At 50.2% G+C, this 22140-nt stretch overlaps 1 protein-coding gene and 1 long non-coding RNA gene across 2 annotated transcripts; both read right to left on the bottom strand.

Moving 5' to 3' along the window:
- Nucleotides 1-1202: 1202 nt before the first annotated feature.
- On the bottom strand, nucleotides 1203-3507 carry LOC142584405 (uncharacterized). Its single transcript, XM_075694549.1, has 5 exons — nucleotides 3338-3507; nucleotides 3078-3260; nucleotides 2814-2996; nucleotides 2553-2735; nucleotides 1203-2467 (listed from the first exon to the last, which is right to left on the bottom strand). The coding sequence occupies exons 1-5, from the start codon at nucleotides 3379-3381 to the stop codon at nucleotides 2440-2442; spliced, it is 621 nt and encodes a 206-aa protein (XP_075550664.1). The 5' UTR covers nucleotides 3382-3507; the 3' UTR covers nucleotides 1203-2439.
- A 93-nt stretch (nucleotides 3508-3600) lies between these two features.
- Nucleotides 3601-6405, bottom strand: LOC142584404 (uncharacterized). Its single transcript, XR_012828782.1, has 3 exons — nucleotides 5950-6405; nucleotides 3776-4456; nucleotides 3601-3713 (listed from the first exon to the last, which is right to left on the bottom strand). It is a non-coding gene; the product is annotated as an uncharacterized LOC142584404 (long non-coding RNA).
- Nucleotides 6406-22140: the final 15735 nt, after the last annotated feature.

Genomic DNA, 22140 nt, shown 5'->3' with positions numbered 1-22140 from the left:
ATGGAATCAAGCAGGTAATGAGAAACCTGCGGAGTACTATCAGCTGCTCTACATGGCTTTCATAGATTACGAAAACGAATTTGATTCAGTAGAGATACCAGCAGTCAGCGGCGTTAAGTAACGAAGGAGTACAGGAGGCTTACAGAAATATATTGGAAAGTATGTACAAAGATTCCACAGCTACTCTAATTCTCCGCAAGTATGAAGATCCCTATAATCTCTCCAATACTATATCCTGCGTGCTTGGAAGTATTCAAGCTATCAAATTGGGACGGCTTAGGAGTAAGGATCAACGGTGAATGTCTAAGCAAACTTCTGTTTGCAAATGACAGTGTCCTGTTCAACAACACTGGGGACGAGTTGCAACAAATGGTTGAGGACCTTAACAGAGAGAGTGTAAGAGTGGGGTTGAATATTAAATTGCAGACGACAAGGATAATCAATTACCGGGCAAGAGAACAAGAGTTCAGGATCGCCAGTCAGCCTCTAGAGTCTGCGGAGGAATAAGTCTACCTAGGTCGATTACTCACAGGAGACACTGATCATAAGGAAATTTATAGAACAGAATTGGGTTGGCGTTCAAACGACAGACATAGATCATTACTGGAAGCTTACCGTTACCACGAAAAAGGAAGGTGTACAATCAATGTACAATCAGGACAACCGGGGCTCACATATGAGGCACAAACTTCGAGACTGACAAAAAAGCTCAAAAGCAAGTTAAGGACCACCATGTAAAGAGCGGTAGAACAACGGTAGGCGTAACGTTAAGAGACAGGAAGAGAGCGGTGTGGATAACAGTAAACGGGCATAGCAGATAATTTAATTCACATTAACAGAAAGAAATGGAGCTGGGCAGGTCAAGGAATGCGTAGGTTAGATAACCGGTCGACGATTAGGTTTACAGAGTGGGTGCCAAGAGAAGGGTAACACAGTCGAGGACGGGAAAAGGACAGGTGAAGAAATTAATTCGCAGGCGCAAGTGGAAACCAGTTGGCACAGCACAGGGATAATGGGAGATCGGAAGGAGAGTTCGTCTCTGGAAGGAGGAGTTATCGACTCTGGAACGAAGTACAACATTTTATTTCAGTTCGCATACAGCGGCGGTGAACGCCGAAGTATTGACAATCTGCAGTACAAAAAAAAAAAAAGATTTTTTCAACAGTACAATGTTATCAGCAAAGGGGGAAATAGGGCTAGACAAGATACCATCGTCATTTTATTAAGCTCCAGCGCACATCGCACAGCAAAAACATGATATAGAAAAGTACAAGTGGCTGCAAGCAGGTAAATTGGCACAGGGCAGTGCGCACTGAAGAACACAAGGAACGGTGATGTAACAGCCTGTGCGGCGGTGGCATCCGATAAATGTGCAACCTTGCTGAAGGAGGTTCACGGTCTGCTTTACTTGACTGGTGGTACGCAGCTTTACCGCTAAAATGAATAATGAGGGTAGACAAGTTTTTAAAAGGTTGGTGCCATGCCAGCACTAGATTTCAAAGGATAAGCTGATCATGATCCTGATGAGCTAACATAAATGTTTTATTGCCTGTAATTCACCTCATGTGCTTTTTGCAATAGTACGCTGATGCTTGGCATAAGCCAGGATGAATGACTTGATAAAAAGGAAGATGCGGATAGGGTAAAGATACAAACAGACCATTGGATCAGAAAAGTTCACAAGGTGAGGGCCATAGACAAATAGGAGTGGGCGCCCTTCTATCAAGGGGAACGCCCAGAGCCAAAATTCGAAGGGTTCCGAAAAAAAAATCCTCGAACATCACTGCGGAACCATCAACGAGCCTTCTGTAGGAATTCACCGATTATAGGAGGCCAACCAAGGAAAATGTGATCGAAGAAATGAGAACGCACCCAGCGAAAATGAGGCCAACGATATGAAGGGAGTGAAGTCGCACGCGCGTACAACAAATAGACACACACACACACACACACACACACACACACACACACACACACACACACACACACACACACACACACACACACACACACACACACCTTCGCAATACGAACCAGCATCAGCGTACCATTACGAGAGCACAGAATGTGAATTAATGCGCAATAATCTCCAGAATGACTGATCAGGGTACCACAGATGAGCCAGCATGTTAATAGGAGTTTAGGCCCGCGCGTCCAACATGCAGAGACACTCAATACGGGAGTATCTTACGGCCATGATACAGCTATCGGGCGGAAAGGACTCGCGCAAGGACGTCTCGTGGCCGGTGTGTGCCTCATGAATGCGTAGTGGTGCAGCGTCGTCGAGGCAGCACGGAGCACGCAGAGATGGACTTTTCTTGCAGCTCAACGTCATCGGGCGCGGCATTGTGATGAACTGTCGCGAGAGTAGGGCTTGCCGCACTACGGCGAGCACTAAATTTCATCGCCTTCTACACAGGCGGGACAGATCTTGACGGGCTACCGATGACAAGACAGGAGTTGCTTACTGAAACGACAAGAAAAAAAGGATGCGTGTTAATGAGCTGTCAGCGCACTGTCGCAGTACGGCTAGGAAAGAGCTTGGTACTTACGCGCAGTCGACGTACTCCAGGGCGGATCGGGCCGGTGTCTTCATTCGCCAGGAAGCCAGTAGCTGGGAGGCCGGAGCACTAGTGTACAGGTGGTCGGACGACGTACGCGGAACGTCATGCGGTAGCGACACGGCAGGGCCCAGGAAAATCCGCCGCACGCGACTGATGGCCAAGGCTGGAGAACTGAAACGACAAGGAGGCGCCGTGTGAAGCTTTCGTCAGCACAATACTAAAGGGCCAGAAGAACTCCGGTTTACTTACGCGCAGTCGACGTACTCCAGGGCGGGTCGGGCCGGTGTCTTCATTCGCCAGGAAGCCAGTAGCTGGGAGGCCGGAGCACTAGTGTACAGGCGGTCGGACGACGTACGCGGAACGTCATGCGGCAGCGACACGGCAGGGCCCAGGAAAATCCGCCGCACGCGACTGATGGCCAAGGCTGGAGAACTGAAACGACAAGGAGGCGCCGTGTTAAGCTTTCGTCAGCAGAATACTAAAGAAGGGCCAGACGAACTCCGGTTTACTTACGCGCAGTCGACGTACTCCAGAGCGGGTCGAGCCGGTGTCTTCATTCGCCAGGAAGCCAGTAGCTGGGAGGCCGGAGCACTAGTGTACAGACGGTCGGACGACGTACGCGGAACGTCATGCGGCAGCGACACGGCAGGGCCCAGGAAAATCCGCCGCACGCGACTGATGGCAAAGGCTGGAGAACTGAAACGACAAGGAGGCGCCGTGTTAAGCTTTCGTCAGCACAATACTAAAGAAGGGCCAGACGAACCAAGACTTACGCGCAGTCGACGTACTCCAGGGCGGGTCGGGCAGGTGTCTTCATTCGCCAGGAAGCCAGTAGCTGTGAGGCCGGAGCACTTGTGTACAGACGGTCGGACGATGTACGTCATGCGGCAGGGACAAGGTAGGGCCCAGGAAAATCCGCCGCACGGGACTGATGGCGAAGGCTGGGGAACTGAAACGACAAGGAGGAGGCGTGTTAAGCATTTGTCAGCACAATGCCACAGAAGGACCAGATGAACTCGTATGGACGTACGCGCAGTCGACGTACTCCACGGAGGGTCGTGCATGCAGGACACTCCATGTGGGACACTATAGGCGCACAGATGTTGCTGGAGTGGGCCAGAAGCGGAGGTGTAGGGTGCGTACTTGAAGCTAAAGAAAAAATAAAGGACAGCTTTTCAAATTACAAATATAACCAGAAAGTAGGTACTCACCATAACAAGCGTCATAGCACGAGCCGTGGTAGATGAACTCGTCGAACATGGTCCGCGTGTCGAGCGATAAAAACAGCGTGACGTGAAGAATGGGAAAGTGACCACGTACTTTGGCCGCAACGCGCCGCGCTGCGGACCGAAGGCAACGTCCGTTCTTCAGCGTAGCTAGATGAACTGGAAGCAATACGCCACTGGTTAGCCTGACGCTAATTCCGCATGCCACCGACTTCCGCGATTCCACATTTCGCGCCCTTTCGCGCGCGTGGACGCGAAACTGTGGCCGGGAAGCGATAGCATTCGGAACGGGCCGATGGCCGTGTCGCAAACGAGAGAGAGGACCCCTGCCAGCTGTGGCCTACGCGCAGCGTCAGCTACCTTCCTAGTGTTAGCTAAGCCTGAAGCTTGAATCGCCCCACCCCGTCCTCTCCGTTTCCGTCACGGCGACGACCCGATGTGGCTGCGGCCGTTTGAGGAAGCTCGTGCCTAATTAGGCACTACAGTTAACTACACTTAATTTGCCAATGTTGTCAATCAGTTTTGATGGGGAAGTTAATGGCCGTGCCGCCCTCGCAAGCTAAACACTCCTACCTCGTGGATTAGATGCCGAAGCGACGCTGCGGCGACAGATGCTCCGTCGTCCGCCAGGGTAGTGCCACGTTCACTTGGTTGCACAAGCTTCGCCTACGGTTGGGAAAAAAAAAAAGGAAACAAGTCATGATAGGCACAGGCTTTCTGCAACGTAGCGCAATGGCACAGAAATAATGCGACCACGAATACGAAGGGCTGGTATACGACTGTCTCAGAAAAGGACGTGTATATACATATAACCCAAACTCAATTTGAAAACGGAAAACTGGTAAAAGCGCATGCATCGCAGGGCTTTAATCATCGTTACTGTGAAACGCCGTCTCAAAACGAAGTAAGCGGACGGGCTCGTACACCTCCCTGTCGGCGAGAGTAGTCATTCGTTACTCCAACTAAAGTTATTGGACAAACAACGCCTCAAATATTGTAGCGACACAATCGAACGCGACAAAGTCCTTCGCGAATTGCGCGGTGATTGACCGCGCGACTTCGAAGACCGCGTGAGGCGCCTGCACAGCGGCGTCTGTTGCCTTGCGCAGAGTTGAGATAGTTACACGGCGAGCACATTAATGCTTATAATAATGATACTAACGGCGTTTTAAATCAGAATACGGCGCAAAAAATACGCAATGGCAGCGGGCACGGAGACGGAGCGCAGAGGAGAGCAGCCTCGTCCAGAGCTGTGCCGCCCGTGGGTCCTGCGGTGCAAGACAGCAGGACCCACGTTTGTCCCAAGTCTGTCGAACGTTAGCCGCTGGGCTCGAGTAGTACTGCTCACGCGCGAAAAAAAAATAGAAAGCTAGGAGCCGGATACCTCATCGCCTTATTGTCCAGTTCCCATCTTGTGCGCTCGCTTCCCGCCGCCGTAGCCGCGCTGCACGGTAATGTCCTAATAAGCGGCGCAGTCACCCGCCATCACTCGCGCTTACTTGCCTGGGCGCCATGGCAACGTCATTTTAAAGGCCACTGAACGGTCAAGGAAGCGGCGAGTCCCGACTCTTTTCCGCGCGTGCGCGGTGAACACGCAACTCGAGCCCAGCGCTTGGCGAGTGTTAGCGTTAAGACAAGCTGCTCCGCAGAGCCTTGGTGGCGTGCCCTAGACAAGGCGGCTCACCTCCGTACATAACAGTATTGAAAACGATATATGTATGCTACTAATCCGAAGACCTCGCCGAAGCGCGTTAAGAGGACTGAAATATCGAGGGGGGGGGGGGGGGGGGGGGGACTCGTTATATTTGGGGAAAGAGGCTAGTCACGCGTCGACGGCTAAACATAGGAAGAGGCCTTCGTGCAGGTATAACAGAAGAAAAAAAAAAAAAGCCGCGCCAACGAAAGATATATTGGCTGCTCCAGCTACGTTAGCCAAGTTCTTACAGAAAAAAAGAAAGAAGCAAAGTGCAAGACAGTTTTAAGGCTACGGTGTTCGGTTGCCGGAAGTCTGCCGATAGAAGACCACATATTTTGCAATTACACCGCGAATCCTTCATTTTATTTTAATAGCTTGGATTATCTCAGCTGCGACGTACAGCATGCACCCGCACGCACGCACACACACGCACAAATACACACACACACACACAGTAACTCACCTCGCAAGGTAGTTGAAGCACGTGGCGACGACAGTTGCCTCGTTGTCCCTCGTTTAGATGACACGGTCGGTTCGTTGGTGGCAACACGCGCACAAAAGAAAAGACCATGGCAGACGCGACTTGAGACCTTGTCGGCAGGGCGTCATCGGCGTCAGGCGTGACAGCTCGTGCTTAAGAACGAATGGAATGGCCGCCGCACCTCGCATACGTATTCCGGGAGCTCCAATGGGCCGTGCGAGAATTCCGGAGCAAAACAGAGTCCCGTAACCGCAGTTGCAGAAGTCCTGGCCATAACGGGAGCGACTTAAAGCTTCGAAGCACGCCACACAGCAGAAGGCAGCGGCGGGAACCATGGCTGCTTCGGAGTGGGTGAAGTGGTGGACACCGCGCCTAACGTCGACAATCGCTGCCGGAGCATATACAATAAGATGCAGAGGTTCGTCTGATACGTGCGGCTGCGGCGTGAAACGCAAAATGACGGGCGGCTCACTCGGCGGCCGCGTCTTAACGCAAATTTTCAGCGCAATTCTCAGCTGTCGGCGCATGCGCTGCTGTGCCCAGGCATCTTTCATTCGCACGCCGTACGTCATCGCTCGTCGCCATTTGACCGCAACAGCCGCTATCGCCGAGATCAGCAACTCGGCGCAACCGCTGGCCTGCCAGAAAAAAGAAATAAAGAAACCGAGGAAACCGAAAGAAAATGATCGTTGCCATTATAATCTGGCCTTCCTTAATCTGCCGGTTTCGGAACGTTCCAGTATAGCGTCCACTTTGTTCAACTGCGGCTGCGTGCCGCACCGAGGATTACGGTACCGCCATAGCTGCTTCGTCTATCGATGGGGCACACGAACGCAACCACCACTCCGCACGCATCACGCCGCCGTCGTGCTTGCAATGCGCTGTCACAAACTGCGTAGACTTGCAATCCGCGGGCGCGTACTATACGTAACGTGCCGGAACCCCTTCCGAGTTTCATTATCGATTTCATTTTCGTTCGCGCCGTCTCGTTACGGACTGCTAGCGATAATGACTCGCCGTTGATTTGATGTGACTCCGCGTTCCAGTTGTTTCGATTTCTTGATAAAAATACTAGTGATCGAAACATCATCACTTGCACGCAGAGGTCATAAATATGTAGAGGGTGTCCCAATTAAATATCATGCGCCCATATTCAAAAAAAGAGCAATTGAAGTTACTCGAAGAAAGCGTATTGCATATTTTCACGGTACCGTGGTAAAGCTGCCAGTAATTTTTCCATTACTGAGATTTAATTGGGTAATTGTAATTATTAATTCAACTCAAGACGTCCTATGCTAATTATCGAATTCTCAATGAGACATTTGTAGGCACAGCCAAGGTACACCTATCTGGAGCATTCTCAGCGACGTACTTATTGCGTACTAATTTTTCCGACACCGCTAGATATGAAAAATACCACGTGACTGGCGTTCCCACCCACATCATAAAGCAGTGCCCTCGAACAAGCTCCCTCTGAGCTAGCCAGAACAAAATAAAGGAAATAAAGAAAAAAAAACATCGTGATCGAGCTAATTCCTTATCTGCCGTGCCCCGGCTGAAGTAACACGCCGCGTTTGGTGCTGATTCGAAACAAGCTGTGATAGCTGTTGTCTTAGCATGGGTAAGGTGTACGGATGTTTTTTTTCTTTTTTTGCCACAAAACCTATCACCACAAAATCGAATTGACAACGTCAGTGCAAAGGTTTAAAGGTGCGCTTTGTTTCATCCCAGACGCCATGTATTTAATGGGCAGAAGAAGAGAAGAGAAACTTTATTGCAATGAAAAAGATTTGAAGGAGGGGTGGTCGGAGCCTCTCAGTCCAGGTAGAAAGAAGACATAGTCCTTGCCTTCGGCGCTGCAAATGGCAACAAGTGGAAGGCCGCAAATACATATCAGTCATGGAAGTGTGGCGGTATACGAAACGCGTCGACTATCATCAGACATTATGAAAACCTGAGACAGACCGGCAGCTTCCAGAAACAGCGACGGAGGACTCCATCCTTTAGCCCTAGCCTACGCACGGATGTTCTAGCATTTACTGACTAGAACCCTCCTACTAGCGTGAGGGACGTGGCCGCCCAGGTACCAATTTCCAAGTCATCAGTTTCATCATAATCATCATTATCAGCCTATTTTATGTCCACTACACGATGAAGGCCTCTCCCTGCGATCTCCAATTACCCCTGTCATGCGCCAACCGATTCCAACTAGCGTCCGCGGATTTCCTAATTTCATAGCCCCACCTAGTCTTCTGCCGTCTTTGACTGCGCTTCCTTTCTCTTGGTACCCATTCTGTGACTCTAATGGTCCAACGGTTATCTAACCTGCGCATTACATGACCGGCCCAGCTCCATTTGTTTCTCTTAATGTCAATTAGAATATCGACTATACCCGTTTTCTCTCTGACACAAACAGCTCTCTTTCTGTCTCTTAATATATATGCCTAGTATTCTTCGTTCCATCGCTCTTTGCGCTCTTCGAGTCATCAGTTTCGATGATTCTAAATGACGTGACTTTTCACCCGTACCACGTCGACCTGCACCAATGCATGGAAGATAGGGACCTGCAGAAACGTCTAGATTTCTCGAATTGAGCCGTCACAATAGCCGATGAGTCACCGGACTTTTTGAGCAACATCACGTGCACAGACGAAGCCAATTTTTGCAGAAGCAGCCAGGTAAATTTGCATGATTAACACTATTGGAGCGACTCCAATCCACACTGGGTAAAGCGCACTCGGCACCAGTACCAGTGGTTGTTCAAATGTGAATTGAAATTTACGCCGGTGCTATATTCGGTCCCATCTTCTTCGATCACACACTGACTGGACAGCGTTACATGGACGAAATCCTCGAAGGAGTGGTGGATGAACCTCTCAGCGAAATCCCGCTGTCACATCTTCCACTTCTGTGGTATAGGCAAGGTGGGGCACCAACTTTATGGAACACACCAAGCTTGATGCACACACGTCTACACCGACTGGGCCCTTCCTTTCGACATCGACCCCCCCTCTGGACTCTCGCGACCCGAGACAGCAATACTTTGCTGACTGTGGCTTGGTGTCGCTTACACAAGATCTTTCGCCTTCCGAGTCGGTATGGACGAGAGCGCGGCTTGCAGTGCCCGCGGCGGTGAGGAGACTAGGACATGTACTTTGCCACTGCCCTCGGTACAGCGCGCAACGGCTGTCACTAGCGACCGCGTTGGCACGCCTTGACGACAGGCCACTTTCAGAAAAGTCAGTTTTGGAATGGCGACATGAACTGTCGTCGCACCGAAAGCCTGTCAAGGCTTTGGTGACCTTTTTACGTGGCAGTGGCCTATTAGAAAGACTATAATGATCCCATTCCGTACCTTTTCATTTTTGCTTGCTTTTATTTTTGTCACCGTTCTTCTTTCCGTCTTTACTTCCCCTTTCCATTCCCCTAGTGCAGGGTAGCAAACCGGAGGTTTCAACTGTGGGGAAACTCCCTGCTTTTCTCGCATTTGCATCTCTCTCTCTCTATCTCTCTCTCGCTCTCTCTCTCTCTCAGACACACACACAACACACAGCAGCTGCACCCGAGCACGAAACTGGCTGGATGCGACTTTTCATGCGCCATAGATTGGAAAGCATGGGGCTGTAAATTCTAGGGTGGTTCCTTGCGATAGTTGGTAATTCAAGATCAAAAATAACATGCAGTGCGAAGGACAAGCACTGCGAGAGACGACATACAGCGCTGTGTATGTCGTCCCTCGCACTCCTTGTCCTTCGCGCTGTCCTGTAAAAATCGCCGTCTAGGCCACCTGAGCGGCCTCCACTCGATTTCTTTCTTTGGGGTTATGCGGAAGATCGTGTTTACATGATCGAGACGGACGTCAGATGTGCTCAAGGCTAGTACAACGGACGTATGACGCAATATTCCAGCGTCGGGCATCAATAGAGCCACCGAAGATGAGATAAAGCGCACCCAGTACGGCGTAGCTGCAGAAGGAGACCTATTCCAACACGTCCGCTGGGTAGCAGCTGGTGTTCAAAGGCGCTTACGAATTCATAGATCATAAGGGCACACCGAAATCTGATGGTTTTCGAATGCGCAAGCATTTCTGTTCTTACCCAACGGAAAAACAGTCTTTCCGTCCGTCCCGTAAGACGATCGCTTTCAACATAGCGCTCGCAGCAGCGAGCGAACTCACCTGCGTGCTGCCTCTCGATTCAACGCCAACGAAGCGTCGAGAACGCATCGCTCGCGGAGCTCTTAGCACATGCCGCACTCTGCTGCTTTCGCAGATCATCTTCAAGATACAGGCCGCGCCGCCACGCCACACGTAGCCGCCGCCGGAGCATGGTCTATCACGGTTTACAATGATTTAGTTTACCTAATAAATGTTGCATACGTCTCCTTCGTTTGCTACATCTCCGTGCTCATTTCATCCCACGTCCACATCCACTGCGGGCTATCTGTAATACAAGTGAATATTGCTTCCAATCGCCTCGTCGACGTCGGCTCGTGCGGGTCTCACTTGACAGTTCGGTGTTGCAACCGCGCTTCTCCGTTGCACGGTTCTTTCGCGGCCATTCTCGCAATTATGCGAAAAACGCCAGCACACTACCACTAAACATCACGTCAGTACTACGAAACGCTTACGTATCATTCAGATCAAGCCCAGAAAAGATTCTGGGTGAATTTTTTTTTTTTTTCGTGCAGACGTCCCGATTGGCAATACGGCTCATTTAGAAGCGGAACATTTACTTTCTTGAATCCATCGGTTTTGACTTTTCTCTACGCGTGTATCGCTTCCCGGTCTGCTTATATCGCCTTTAGTTTTTCTTTTTTTTTGCCACGAACCTGTTTTTGCAGCACGTATACACTCTTATGAAAAATAAGACCGTCACTCTTATTTAGCTTTGGTCCGGAGCAAGCTTCTGGCGCGAAATACAGCTGCGCGCGCACTCTTTCGATGCGGTGCGAGCATAGCCGGGATACTGAAATATTCCATGCCTATTACATTGCCTTTCGCTTTTCGTGCGTGGTCAGAGCGGCGCTTGGGCCGCGTTATCAAGGGACTTTTGTTATCAATCTGGCTGTCACTTCAGTGGGCAGTACTTCGAGGTCACACAAAGTTTCTGCAAGTGCAACTGTAATATGAAAGGTTATATATATATATATATATATATATATATATATATATATATATATATATATATATATATAGAGAGAGAGAGAGAGAGAGAGAGAGAGAGACTTCGGAAAGCTGGTATGCCCCCCTCCCCCTGGAGAAATACAAACTTTCCGCCTATGTGCTACCTCATGGCATCAGGATGGCCAAATTCGAGGCTCTCTCTGTGCAAGGAACGAGAACAATACAGAAATGCGAATGAATGGATTTTTTTTTCTCTTATTCACAACCATGCGAAGAAACATGCAAAAAAGCCAGAGAAATTGCATGCGAAAGAAGCTGTGATACTTCATTGAAACGTAGTATTATGCTCGCGCAGTGACATAAGCGTCCCTGGCATGAGAGCTGTCTGATTGAGTTCCTTTTTTTTTCTTGTAATGGTGGGGGAAAGGGGGTGAGTAAATAGTATCATGATATAGGGTCTTTGCTCGTCGAACTCTGCTCAGTGGTAGTATGTATATGCCTACTAGAGAGTGAATAAACAAAGAAGTCAAAACATGAATACCGAAACATGCATAGATACAGCTATAGGACAAAGGAGAGTTGCGTCATCACGACCTAGATGGTGTTATCTAGAAGAAGGATAGATGTGAGTCGAGGCTAAAGCGGTGGGCAAAGGTAGCAGGGTAGCTTTCCATATCGAGTGCTTTGTCTAACGCGTACTCGTGTTTATTCTCTGTTTCGCGGGCGCTGCAAAATTGGAACACGACTTCCTGTTCGACCCGTCATGGTCGTTTCCGACGTGCATGGCCCTTGTTTGGATCTGACTGCTGGTACGATCTGTTGGGAACTCGGCGCTGACGCCCGTGGTTGTACCTGGGTCGCAAGCCCCAAGGGTAGCGTTGGCCTGGCGGCCTGGGGTACAACTGGAAGCATCCGAAGGTCCCGGCAAAGCATGAGTCGACTGGTAACAACGAAACAACTTGTTTATTTTAACATCGCAAAGAGTTGGCGGTCAGGTTTGACCGAAGTAGAGAGACGGGAGAGCACTTCACTCAACAGAAGAAATCGGAGCCCTCCCTTTTGCGTCCGGGGGCAGCTGTTTTTATACTCTCGCAGTTGAGGGCAAGAAGGAACCCCTCAAAAGACGAGCACGTGAATGTACAATGGGCTAATGGTGACGCACACTGTCGTAGCGATGCCGTAGCACCATGACGAGCACGATCTCGTAGCACCCTGTCGAGCACGATCTCGTAGCACCCTGTTGTAGCGCTGCCGGTCGGGCACAATGACTGTAATGAGAGGATGGTCCCTGCTTTGGCATCGCCTGTTTCGGGCACAATGACTGTAATGAGGGGACGATCCCTGCTTTGGCATCGCCTGTTTCGGGCACAATGACTGGAATGCGAGGGTGATCCTTTGCGGTCGCATCGCCGCAGTCGCGCCTGGAAACACCTGGCGATGAGTGTTGCGGCGACGACGATCGGGCCAAAATGTCTGCCGCCCCGCCGCAGTCGCGCCGGCAAAACCACGTGTCGCAGGCGAAACGCAACAGACCGCCCCGCCGGGGGAAGGAGCTCCCGATGGACAGGGGACTGCATCCGCTGTCCGGAGGGATGTCGCTCGATGATGCTCATAACCGAAGTCGGGCGTCCCTCGACGTTCCTTGAGCGCAGCGCACAGAGAAGGCCTCGTTCTCTTGTTCAGGTTCGCACGGGACACTGCAAAGTGACTTCGGGAGAGTTCACATTTTTGTTCTCGTTCCCGGCAAGCGTTAGAACTACGCTGAAACTCAACCGCTCAGTCAGCAAGCACGGCACAACCCTCACTAAGCCCTGCCAGGCTCTTTCCCCTTTTTATACCACTGCCTAGTTCCTTACAGTAGTCTAGCATCACTCAGAACGCGTCCACAAATTGAAAAATTGCACTAGAAAGCATATCATCACTTTGAAACACTAAACAAAAGCAATATGTTAAAAAAAATCCTGCCTCAGGAAGAAAAACATCAGTAACAAACAATTTTGAGGCTGATTCCTACGTTAGGGGCTTCGACTTAAGCCATCGGCGTTACCGTTGAGACTCCCCTTTTTGTAACGCACCTCAAAGGAATATTGTTGTAAAGCGAGGCTCCAGCGCAGGAGGCGGCCATTTTTGGAAGAGATGGTCTGCAGCCATTGGAGAGGGCAGTGATCCGTCTCAATGATAAACCTCGAGCCGGCTAGATAGCATGACAATTTCTGAACGGCCCACACGAGACACGCACACTCTTTCTCGGTGGCGCTATACGCCTGCTCACGACTGGTCAGCTTACGACTAGCATACAGGACGGGGTGTTCTACTTCTCCATTTTCCCGTTGGCACAGTACAACGCCCATGCCTCGCTCACTAGCATCGCACTGAACAATGAACCCTTTTGTATAGTCTGGCGATCGTAGCACAGGCTGGCTTGTTAGGGCACTCTTTAGGGCGCTAAAAGCTCTTTCCTTTGTCTCGTCCCAGACGACTGTTTGAGGCTCGGTCTTTCTTAGAGCATCCGTCAGGGGAGCCGCGATATCAGAGTACCTAGGGATGTACCTCTGATAGTAGCCGGCGACACCCAAGAACGACCGAATATCGGTCTTGGTGCGCGGTTGCGGAAAGTCTCGCACAGCGGCCACTTTTATTTCAGAGGGGCGGCGACGACCCTGACCAATCACGTGACCGAGGTAGACAACCTCGGCCTGTGCTAACTGGCACTTAGGAGCCTTGACTGTCAAGCCCGCTTCGCGCAGGCGGGTTAGCACTGCCCGCAAGTGTGTCATATGCTCAGACCAGGATGCGGAGAATATCGCTACGTCGTCTAGATACGGTAAAGCGAATTCTTGCTGTCCCCGCAACACTTTATCCATGAGACTTGAAAAACAGTATGGCGCGTTCTTCAAACCAAAACTCAACACTTTAGGACGGAATGTTCCCATTGGTGAAATGAACGCCGCATACCTACTAGCCTCTTCTGTAAGTGGAACCTGCCAATAACCCCTGACAAGATCTAGGGTGGAAATAAACTGAGCGCTACTAACTTTCTCAAGGCGCTCCTCGATGTTAGGGATCGGATAAATTTGATCCTTAGTGATGGAATTAAGCCTGCGGTAGTCGACGCAAGGACGAGGTTCCTTGCCCGGTACCTCAACTAAAATCAAAGGGGAGGTATAATCACTCTCACCTGCCTCAATAACACCGAGCTGTAGCATTTTCTTTACCTCAGCCTCCATAATATCGCTCTGGCGGGGTGACACCCGATACGCCTTGGATCGTACTGGCTCTGGGGAGGTAAGTTCTATATCATGAGTAAGTACCGAAGTCCTACCAGGCCTCTCAGAGAACAGACCTTGAAACTCTTGTAATAGCTGGTGTAGTTCGGTTTTCTGCTCAGGCGACAGCGGTGCTTTACTGATAAGGTCACTAATGACTTGACCGGTGTCTTCCCTGTTCGTCACTGAGCCTAGTCCCGGAAGCTCGACCGGAAGCTCTTCAGGAACGTTTACCATCATGCACACCACGGCTTCCCTTTGTCTATAAGGTTTGAGCAGATTACAGTGGTAAACTTGCTGTGCTTTCCGCTTTCCTGGCAGACTTACCACGTAGTTAACGTCCGACAGTTTCTGAACAATTCGCGCTGGGCCCTCCCACTGCACGTCTAGTTTGTTGTTTAGCGATGTGCGCAATATCATGACCTCATCGCCAACCTCAAAACGACGGGCCCTGGCTGTCCGATCATAATAAACCTTGGCCCTCTGCTGGGCCTTTGTCATTGCTTCACCTGACAACTCCTGTGCCCTTCTTAAGCGTTCGAGGAGCTTAAGCACGTACTCCACCACGACTGGGTCGTCGCCCCTACCTTCCCACGATTCTCGAAGCATGCGAAGCGGAGATCGAAGCGAGCGACCGTACACCAGTTCAGCTGGCGAAAACCCCGTAGCCGCATGCGGCGCGGTTCTTAACGCAAACATCACCCCAGGCAAACACAGCTCCCAGTCAGTTCGATGTTCAAAACACAACGCTCTCAACACGCGCTTCATGACGGAGTGGAGCTTCTCAACGGAATTCGACTGTGGGTGGTACACTGAGCTGTGTAGCAGCTTTACCCCACACCTTTCGAGAAAAGTTGTCGTCAAAGCGCTAGTAAACACTGTGCCCTGATCTGATTGAATTTCTGCAGGAAAACCAACTCGCGCAAATATGGACAGTAGTGCATTAACTATCTCAACTGAGCTGAGTTCTTTAAGCGGCACTGCTTCAGGGAACTTTGTCGCTGGGCAGATCACAGTCAAAATGTGTCTGTACCCCGTGGCTGTTACCGGCAGAGGTCCCACAGTATCAATAACGAGCCGTCTAAAAGGCTCCGTAATGATAGGTACCAATTTCAACGGCGCCCTCGATTTGTCCCCTGGTTTGCCCACCCGCTGACAAGTGTCACATGTCCTCACGAAATGGTCTGCGTCCCGAAAACACCCTGGCCAATAGTACTCTTGCAAGAGACGGTCCTTAGTTTTCTTAACTCCTAGGTGTCCGGACCACGAACCCCCGTGTGACAAGCGCAACAGATCCTGACGATAGCATTGAGGCACGACCAGCTGATCGAACTCCACTCCTCGGCGGTCTAGATACTTCCGGTACAGGACTCCACCCCTTTCCACAAAACGCGCAGTTTTCCTGGCGATACCTTCTTTGACATTGCAGCGCACGTTTTCCAGGCTGCCATCCTTTTTTTGCTCGGCTATCAAAGCCGTCCGGCTGACTTTTAGCAACCTATCAAGTCCGTCTGACGTAGGCGCGATGAGCAAATCAGTAGATAGCTCTTCTAACTTTCCCGCGTCGGGCGTTTCCTCTCCAGTATCTGGCGCCTTTAACGTTACAGACTCTAGTTTATTCAGTTCGGGCGTGCTCGGCATATCAGCTTGCTGCGCCTCTGACCCTTTTTCGTTGTTTGATAACGTCGGCCCCGCAACTACCGCCTTTGCAGCGAGCTCCCGAACCTTCGATCTGGTTAAGGCCTGAACACTAGCTTCACCAAACAAAAGCCCCTTCTCGCGCAGGAGGTGATCGGACCTGTTTGAAAATAGGTACGGGTACTGGGGTGGCAGCATAGATGACACTGCCGCCTCTGTCTCAAGCGCTCCGAAAGGTCCTTCAATAAGCACCTTTGCTACTGGCAGACACACGCTATGAGCTTCCACGGCTTGCTTGATCCACGCGCACTCGCCCGTGAACATATGGGGTTCTACGTAAGATGGGTGAACTACATCCATCGTAGCTGCGGAATCGCGAAGCACTCGGCACTCTTTCCCGTTCACGAGGAGGTCTCGCATGTAAGGCTCGAGAAGCTTCATGTTCTCGTCAGTGCTGCCTATTGAAAAAAACACAACTTTTGGTGTTGTTTCCGGACACTGCGCCGAAAAGTGACCCGGCTTCTGGCACGTATAACAAACGCCCGCTCGCCTCATCTCGAACCGCTTTCTGCGTTCGGCTTCGGCTGCCGCCGTCTCCTTAGGTTCGGTCGCACTGCTTCCACTCGCATCCGCACTACGCGTGTTCCCCTTTGCTCTCATGGGTGTGAACTTCGGCCTCTCGAACTTCGAGCCAAATTCACCCTTTTGACCATCCTTAGCTCCGCGAGCCCGACGCGTCACAAACTCCTCGGCTAGCTCAGCGGCTTTAGCCACCGTACAAACGTCTGGCCTATCCAAGACCCAGTATCGCACGTTCTCCGGTAACCGACTATAAAACTGTTCTAGCCCGAAACACTGCAGAACTTTATCGTGGTCACCAAACGCTTTCTCTTCTTTGAGCCACTCCTGCATGTTCGACATAAGCCTATACGCAAACTCTGTATATGACTCACTTTTGCCTTTCTCATTTTCCCGAAACTTCCGACGGAACGCCTCCGCAGACAGCCGGTACTTTTTTAGCAGACTCGATTTTACTTTGTCGAAATCCTCTGCCTCCTCTCTATCCAAGCGAGCGACTACGTCGGCCGCCTCGCCGGGTAACAAAGTGAGCAAGCGCTGTGGCCACGTTTCCCGAGAGAACCCCTGCTTCTCGCACGTTCGCTCAAAGTTAACCAGGAACAAACCAATGTCCTCTCCAAGCTTAAACGGCCGCATCAGGTCAGTCATTTTGAACAATACTCGTTCTCCTGCACCGTGTGCCTGACTTCCATTACGAGCGCGTTCCATCTCTACCTCGAGACGCTTCATTTCCAAAGCGTGTTCGCGCCCTTCTTTTTCTTTCTGTTCTTTAAGTTCACGCTCTTCTTTTTCTTTCTGTTCTTTAAGTTCGCGCTCCTGTCTTTTTGACCTCTCCTCAATAGTCTCAAGGCATTCCGACAGCTCGTCATCCTCAGCCTCTAACTCAAGAATAGCCTTTAGCAGTTCAGGTTTTCTTAGTTTGTCTGAGACATCCAGACCCAACTCTCTTGCAAGCTCCAACAATTTCGGTTTGCGCAACGACTTCAAATCCATGGCTGCTCTGAATGCTGCTTTCTCTACTGCTTACTATTGTCTTGCCGCAAACTAACCCGGCAGCAACGACAACCACAATTACCAGCTCTGTTTCTGACACTAACAAAAGCCTGGCAAAGCTCAGAAGAAGAAAGTCCCGCACTCACCAAACCTCGCAGGCAGGAATTCCGCGCAGTCGTTCCGCTGCAGGCAACCAGTCGTCACACAGGGCTCGTTGCACTGCTCCCGGATCGTCGTTGAGCTGCTCAGCATACCGTCAACTGCATCTCTTCGCTGCTGGCCTCCGTTGTCGCGATCTCACCGCTGGCAGACAGTTGTTTGAAGTCGGAGGCGATCTCACCGCTGCCAACCAGATGTTTGGATCGCACCGCTTGGTACGATCTGTTGGGAACTCGGCGCTGACGCCCGTGGTTGTACCTGGGTCGCAAGCCCCAAGGGTAGCGTTGGCCTGGCGGCCTGGGGTACAACTGGAAGCATCCGAAGGTCTCGGCAAAGCATGAGTCGACTGGTAACAACGAAACAACTTGTTTATTTTAACATCGCAAAGAGTTGGCGGTCAGGTTTGACCGAAGTAGAGAGACGGGAGAGCACTTCACTCAACAGAAGAAATCGGAGCCCTCCCTTTTGCGTCCGGGGGCAGCTGTTTTTATACTCTCGCAGTTGAGGGCAAGAAGGAACCCCTCAAAAGACGAGCACGTGAATGTACAATGGGCTAATGGTGACGCACACTGTCGTAGCGATGCCGTAGCACCATGACGAGCACGATCTCGTAGCACCCTGTCGAGCACGATCTCGTAGCACCCTGTTGTAGCGCTGCCGGTCGGGCACAATGACTGTAATGAGAGGATGGTCCCTGCTTTGGCATCGCCTGTTTCGGGCACAATGACTGTAATGAGGGGACGATCCCTGCTTTGGCATCGCCTGTTTCGGGCACAATGACTGGAATGCGAGGGTGATCCTTTGCGGTCGCATCGCCGCAGTCGCGCCTGGAAACACCTGGCGATGAGTGTTGCGGCGACGACGATCGGGCCAAAATGTCTGCCGCCCCGCCGCAGTCGCGCCGGCAAAACCACGTGTCGCAGGCGAAACGCAACACCCTTAAGTACCCTAGGTGTATAAGTAATTGACATGACTTTCACATTTCCGAAATATATTGTACCCCATGACAAGGATAGCCAGTCGGTCTAAAGAAAGTTAATAAACGTCGAACCTAATTGTAAGATATGAGAGGTGCAAAGAGCACGATTCAGGCCTTATTTGTAGCCTACCACAGCGGTGCACCCAAGCTGCTGAAGCGTCACACCGCCTGTGTTCTCGTTGCCTTACTAGTATACCGCGCGATGCCGCACAGTGCATATAACACGACGTTCTGCTTCATTATTCTTCCACTTCAAGTAAACTTCAGCAACTCATCCTGCTACATAGACTCGCTTACTGCAACAGCGTCAGACTCTCACTGCTAGACACCGCCATCCTCTCAGAAACAGTTTCTTTGCGATGAGCACAACGCCCCCTTCGCTCGTTACAGTATTGCACTTGTTGTAGCGTCCGAGACACGCGCACAGACGCCACCATTCTCACGGTACGTTCGAACGGTCCCTTTTGAGCGCTCTCGAGAACACTCTCGCGGTACTGTTGAGATTCGGCGGGTTCGAATCCGAGCGCTCAGAACATGTCCGCCTGGTTGGTTCAGAGCATCGTGGTCCAGTTCAGAAAGAGAGAGAGCAAATGATAAACGAAAGGTAGGGAGGTTAACCAGGACTGAGCACGGTTGGCTACCCTACACTGGGGAAAGGGAAAAGGGGATGGGAAGATTAAAAGAAGAAAAGAAGGTCCACTGGGGATATCGTTCGGTCACTCAGTCCGGATCACAGACGCTGGCTCGGTGCTCCAGTTCAGAGCGCCGCTCTCAGCTTCGAGCTGGAAGCGCAACGGAGATCCGACAGAATCTCAATCACGTGGCTATTCCGATTGCTACGGAAGCAGCTGAACGTTCGGCTCCGGAGGATTTTGTCAGGCTCCAATTTCGAGAGGGCTCCGCATCGTTGCAAACCGAGCTGGAGCGCAGTAGAAACCAGTCGAATGCACACAATCAGTTTTCGAGCAAAGCTACCTATGGGGCTGTATGGGGTGGTGTGCCTTTAGTATTAATGTCCTCCATAATTCTGAGTAGGCGGGTGATATCGTGTCGCTGTTTATAACCGTTATATGTATTAGTAGTTTCAGCTGGTAAATAATGGAATTGGTGGACGCATGTTTCAGTGGATTCGGAGCTATCTATTCAAAAGATCCTTCTTTGTGCACAGTGCAGATGGCCGAACTGCTGACCATTACACTAACCATGCGTCAGCAACTAATATATACTGCTAGTTAAACTGGCACGTGGATAACACTGTTCTTAGATCTAACCATATCCTGTTTGTTTATTACTACATTAAAGTGCGACGCAGTTTTCAGTATCTGCTTAGTATGTAAAAGTATTAATCATAATAGATAAAAATCATGAGCCATTCCACTTTGTGAAGGGGGTTGACCAGCGAAGCTGTTTAGCACGCGACAGGGAGGTGACATATAATTTTGAACAAAAGTACGAACTCATTTATTGTCTTGATGGGTGGCCATCGAGACGAAAGTTAAGCGCACTCATTCTCTTAATCAGTGGTCATCATTTCTCTCGCAACTGCGATCACGTTCTTTGATAACGTCAAATCGATGCAAGTACGCCGCTGGGTAATCGGTTGGGCCGGATCGGCGTGGCATCGCAAGGGATACGTCTGCAACACGGAACGCGCAAGCAGCAGCTCCCTTTTCGGTACCGACACATCCACATTGAAATCACGGACAATGACAACAGGGGTAGTGCCATCGCAGCTAATTCCCACAAAATGAATAGCCATGGACTTTACGGGACTATGAGTCATTGTATTTTTTGCTTGCTTACGGGGGTATGAGCGATTGCTCACGGAGGTATGAGCCATTGATGATAGCAATTTTCGACATTATGTTCTGTAAGTTGTATGCGTGATTAGAAAGAATTTAAGCACCGTTCGCTTCACTTTGCTAAGTGCTTGTAACCTCTGCCTTACGGGGCTATGAGCTATTGCAATTTTTGCTTGCTTACTGGAGTGTAAATACTTGCGGGGGTATGAGCCATTGATGATGATGATGATGATGATGATGATGATGATGATGATATTTCTTCACTGAGAACAAAAATGCGTGGAACCCTAGCCACATGTATATACAGCTTCGCTGTAAAAACGCTAGATCCAATTACCTTTATCTTCTGCATGCACACGTGCAGCTTCGAACAATGTACCACCGCTTTGCACAATGCCACTGCAACAGCGGCACTCGTGCATCTATTGAATACTCGCTTTTTAGCCTGCGCTCACTTGGCGTGCCCGTACTATGTGATGCCACACAATGTGGAACAGTATACTACGTGGAACGCCAATGTGTGTCGCGATATCGAGGACGCATATCTCGAATGCGATGCTACAGTCGCAGGGGTCCCGCCATAAACGACCGTGCTCCGAGCCCTCCATTCGGCGTCGCCTTTCACGGCACGTGCGCCAGCCACACTGATTAAATAAATCAGGAAACGGGCTTCTTATAATTAATCATCAGGTTCATTATAAGTAATCGCGCAATTCCTGACGCCCATTTTTGCCGCGTTATAGGTTGCCGATAAAGAAACAGCCTTGACTTTTTTTTTTTCCTTATTTTAGAGCACTGTTTACGAAGATAATATATCGCTGAACGCCAGGGCCGCGATTATGTAAGGATCATACTCCCATTATTTCCATTTTCGCTCTTCATTGGTGGTCCAAGCTGCGTCCTGCCTATGTTATCAGCATGCAGGGTCGCCAGGTATAGTGATAAACGGTGAATGATAAGACAGGAATAGAATCGAGAAAACATAATTGCTGCATTACACAGACCCAGTGCAGTTATTAACAAAACTTGTTGAAAATGAAGCAGCTCACTGACCATGGTCAAAATACAAATAAAATGACGTTTCAGGATCCGTACAAAATAAAACTACAATCACGTTTTGCTATTCGTAAGGATCCGGAAACGTCATTTTATTTTTACTGTGACCTCGGTCAGTGACCTGCTTAACTTTATAGAATGCTTTTACCTGACCGAACAGCATTCCGTCGAACTCTTTACTGTTAATAAAACTTCTATTACATCCTCGTTGGCCGACTGTTTTTCTAATTTCCAAGTTTTTCTAAGCTAATCTTGCAGACATAATTTCGCAATGTAGCGGTATGTTCAGGAACGGTGAAACATTTAACACTTTTGTCTGCTTCATAGTTCTTTAATGGTGCATTTCGCAGTACTGTGATATAACTTTTCATTGCGGAGTAACTGTGTTTACGCTGTTTGATGTAATCGAAAAACAGAACCGCGTATTATCAACAACGGAATCTGAGCTATACGAAAACGCCAGACGCGCAGTGGCTGGTTCCGACCTCAATCGACAGATGGCACGACATGCTTGTATATTCCCGTGCCACCGTCACGCCGGAAGGACCGTTCGCTTACACATCAAACGCGTTGTAA

Source organism: Dermacentor variabilis, chromosome 6, assembly GCF_050947875.1.
Source record: "Dermacentor variabilis isolate Ectoservices chromosome 6, ASM5094787v1, whole genome shotgun sequence".
In the NCBI taxonomy this organism is placed as follows: Eukaryota; Metazoa; Arthropoda; class Arachnida; order Ixodida; family Ixodidae; genus Dermacentor; species Dermacentor variabilis.
This window is presented reverse-complemented; position numbering and strand designations above follow the sequence as displayed.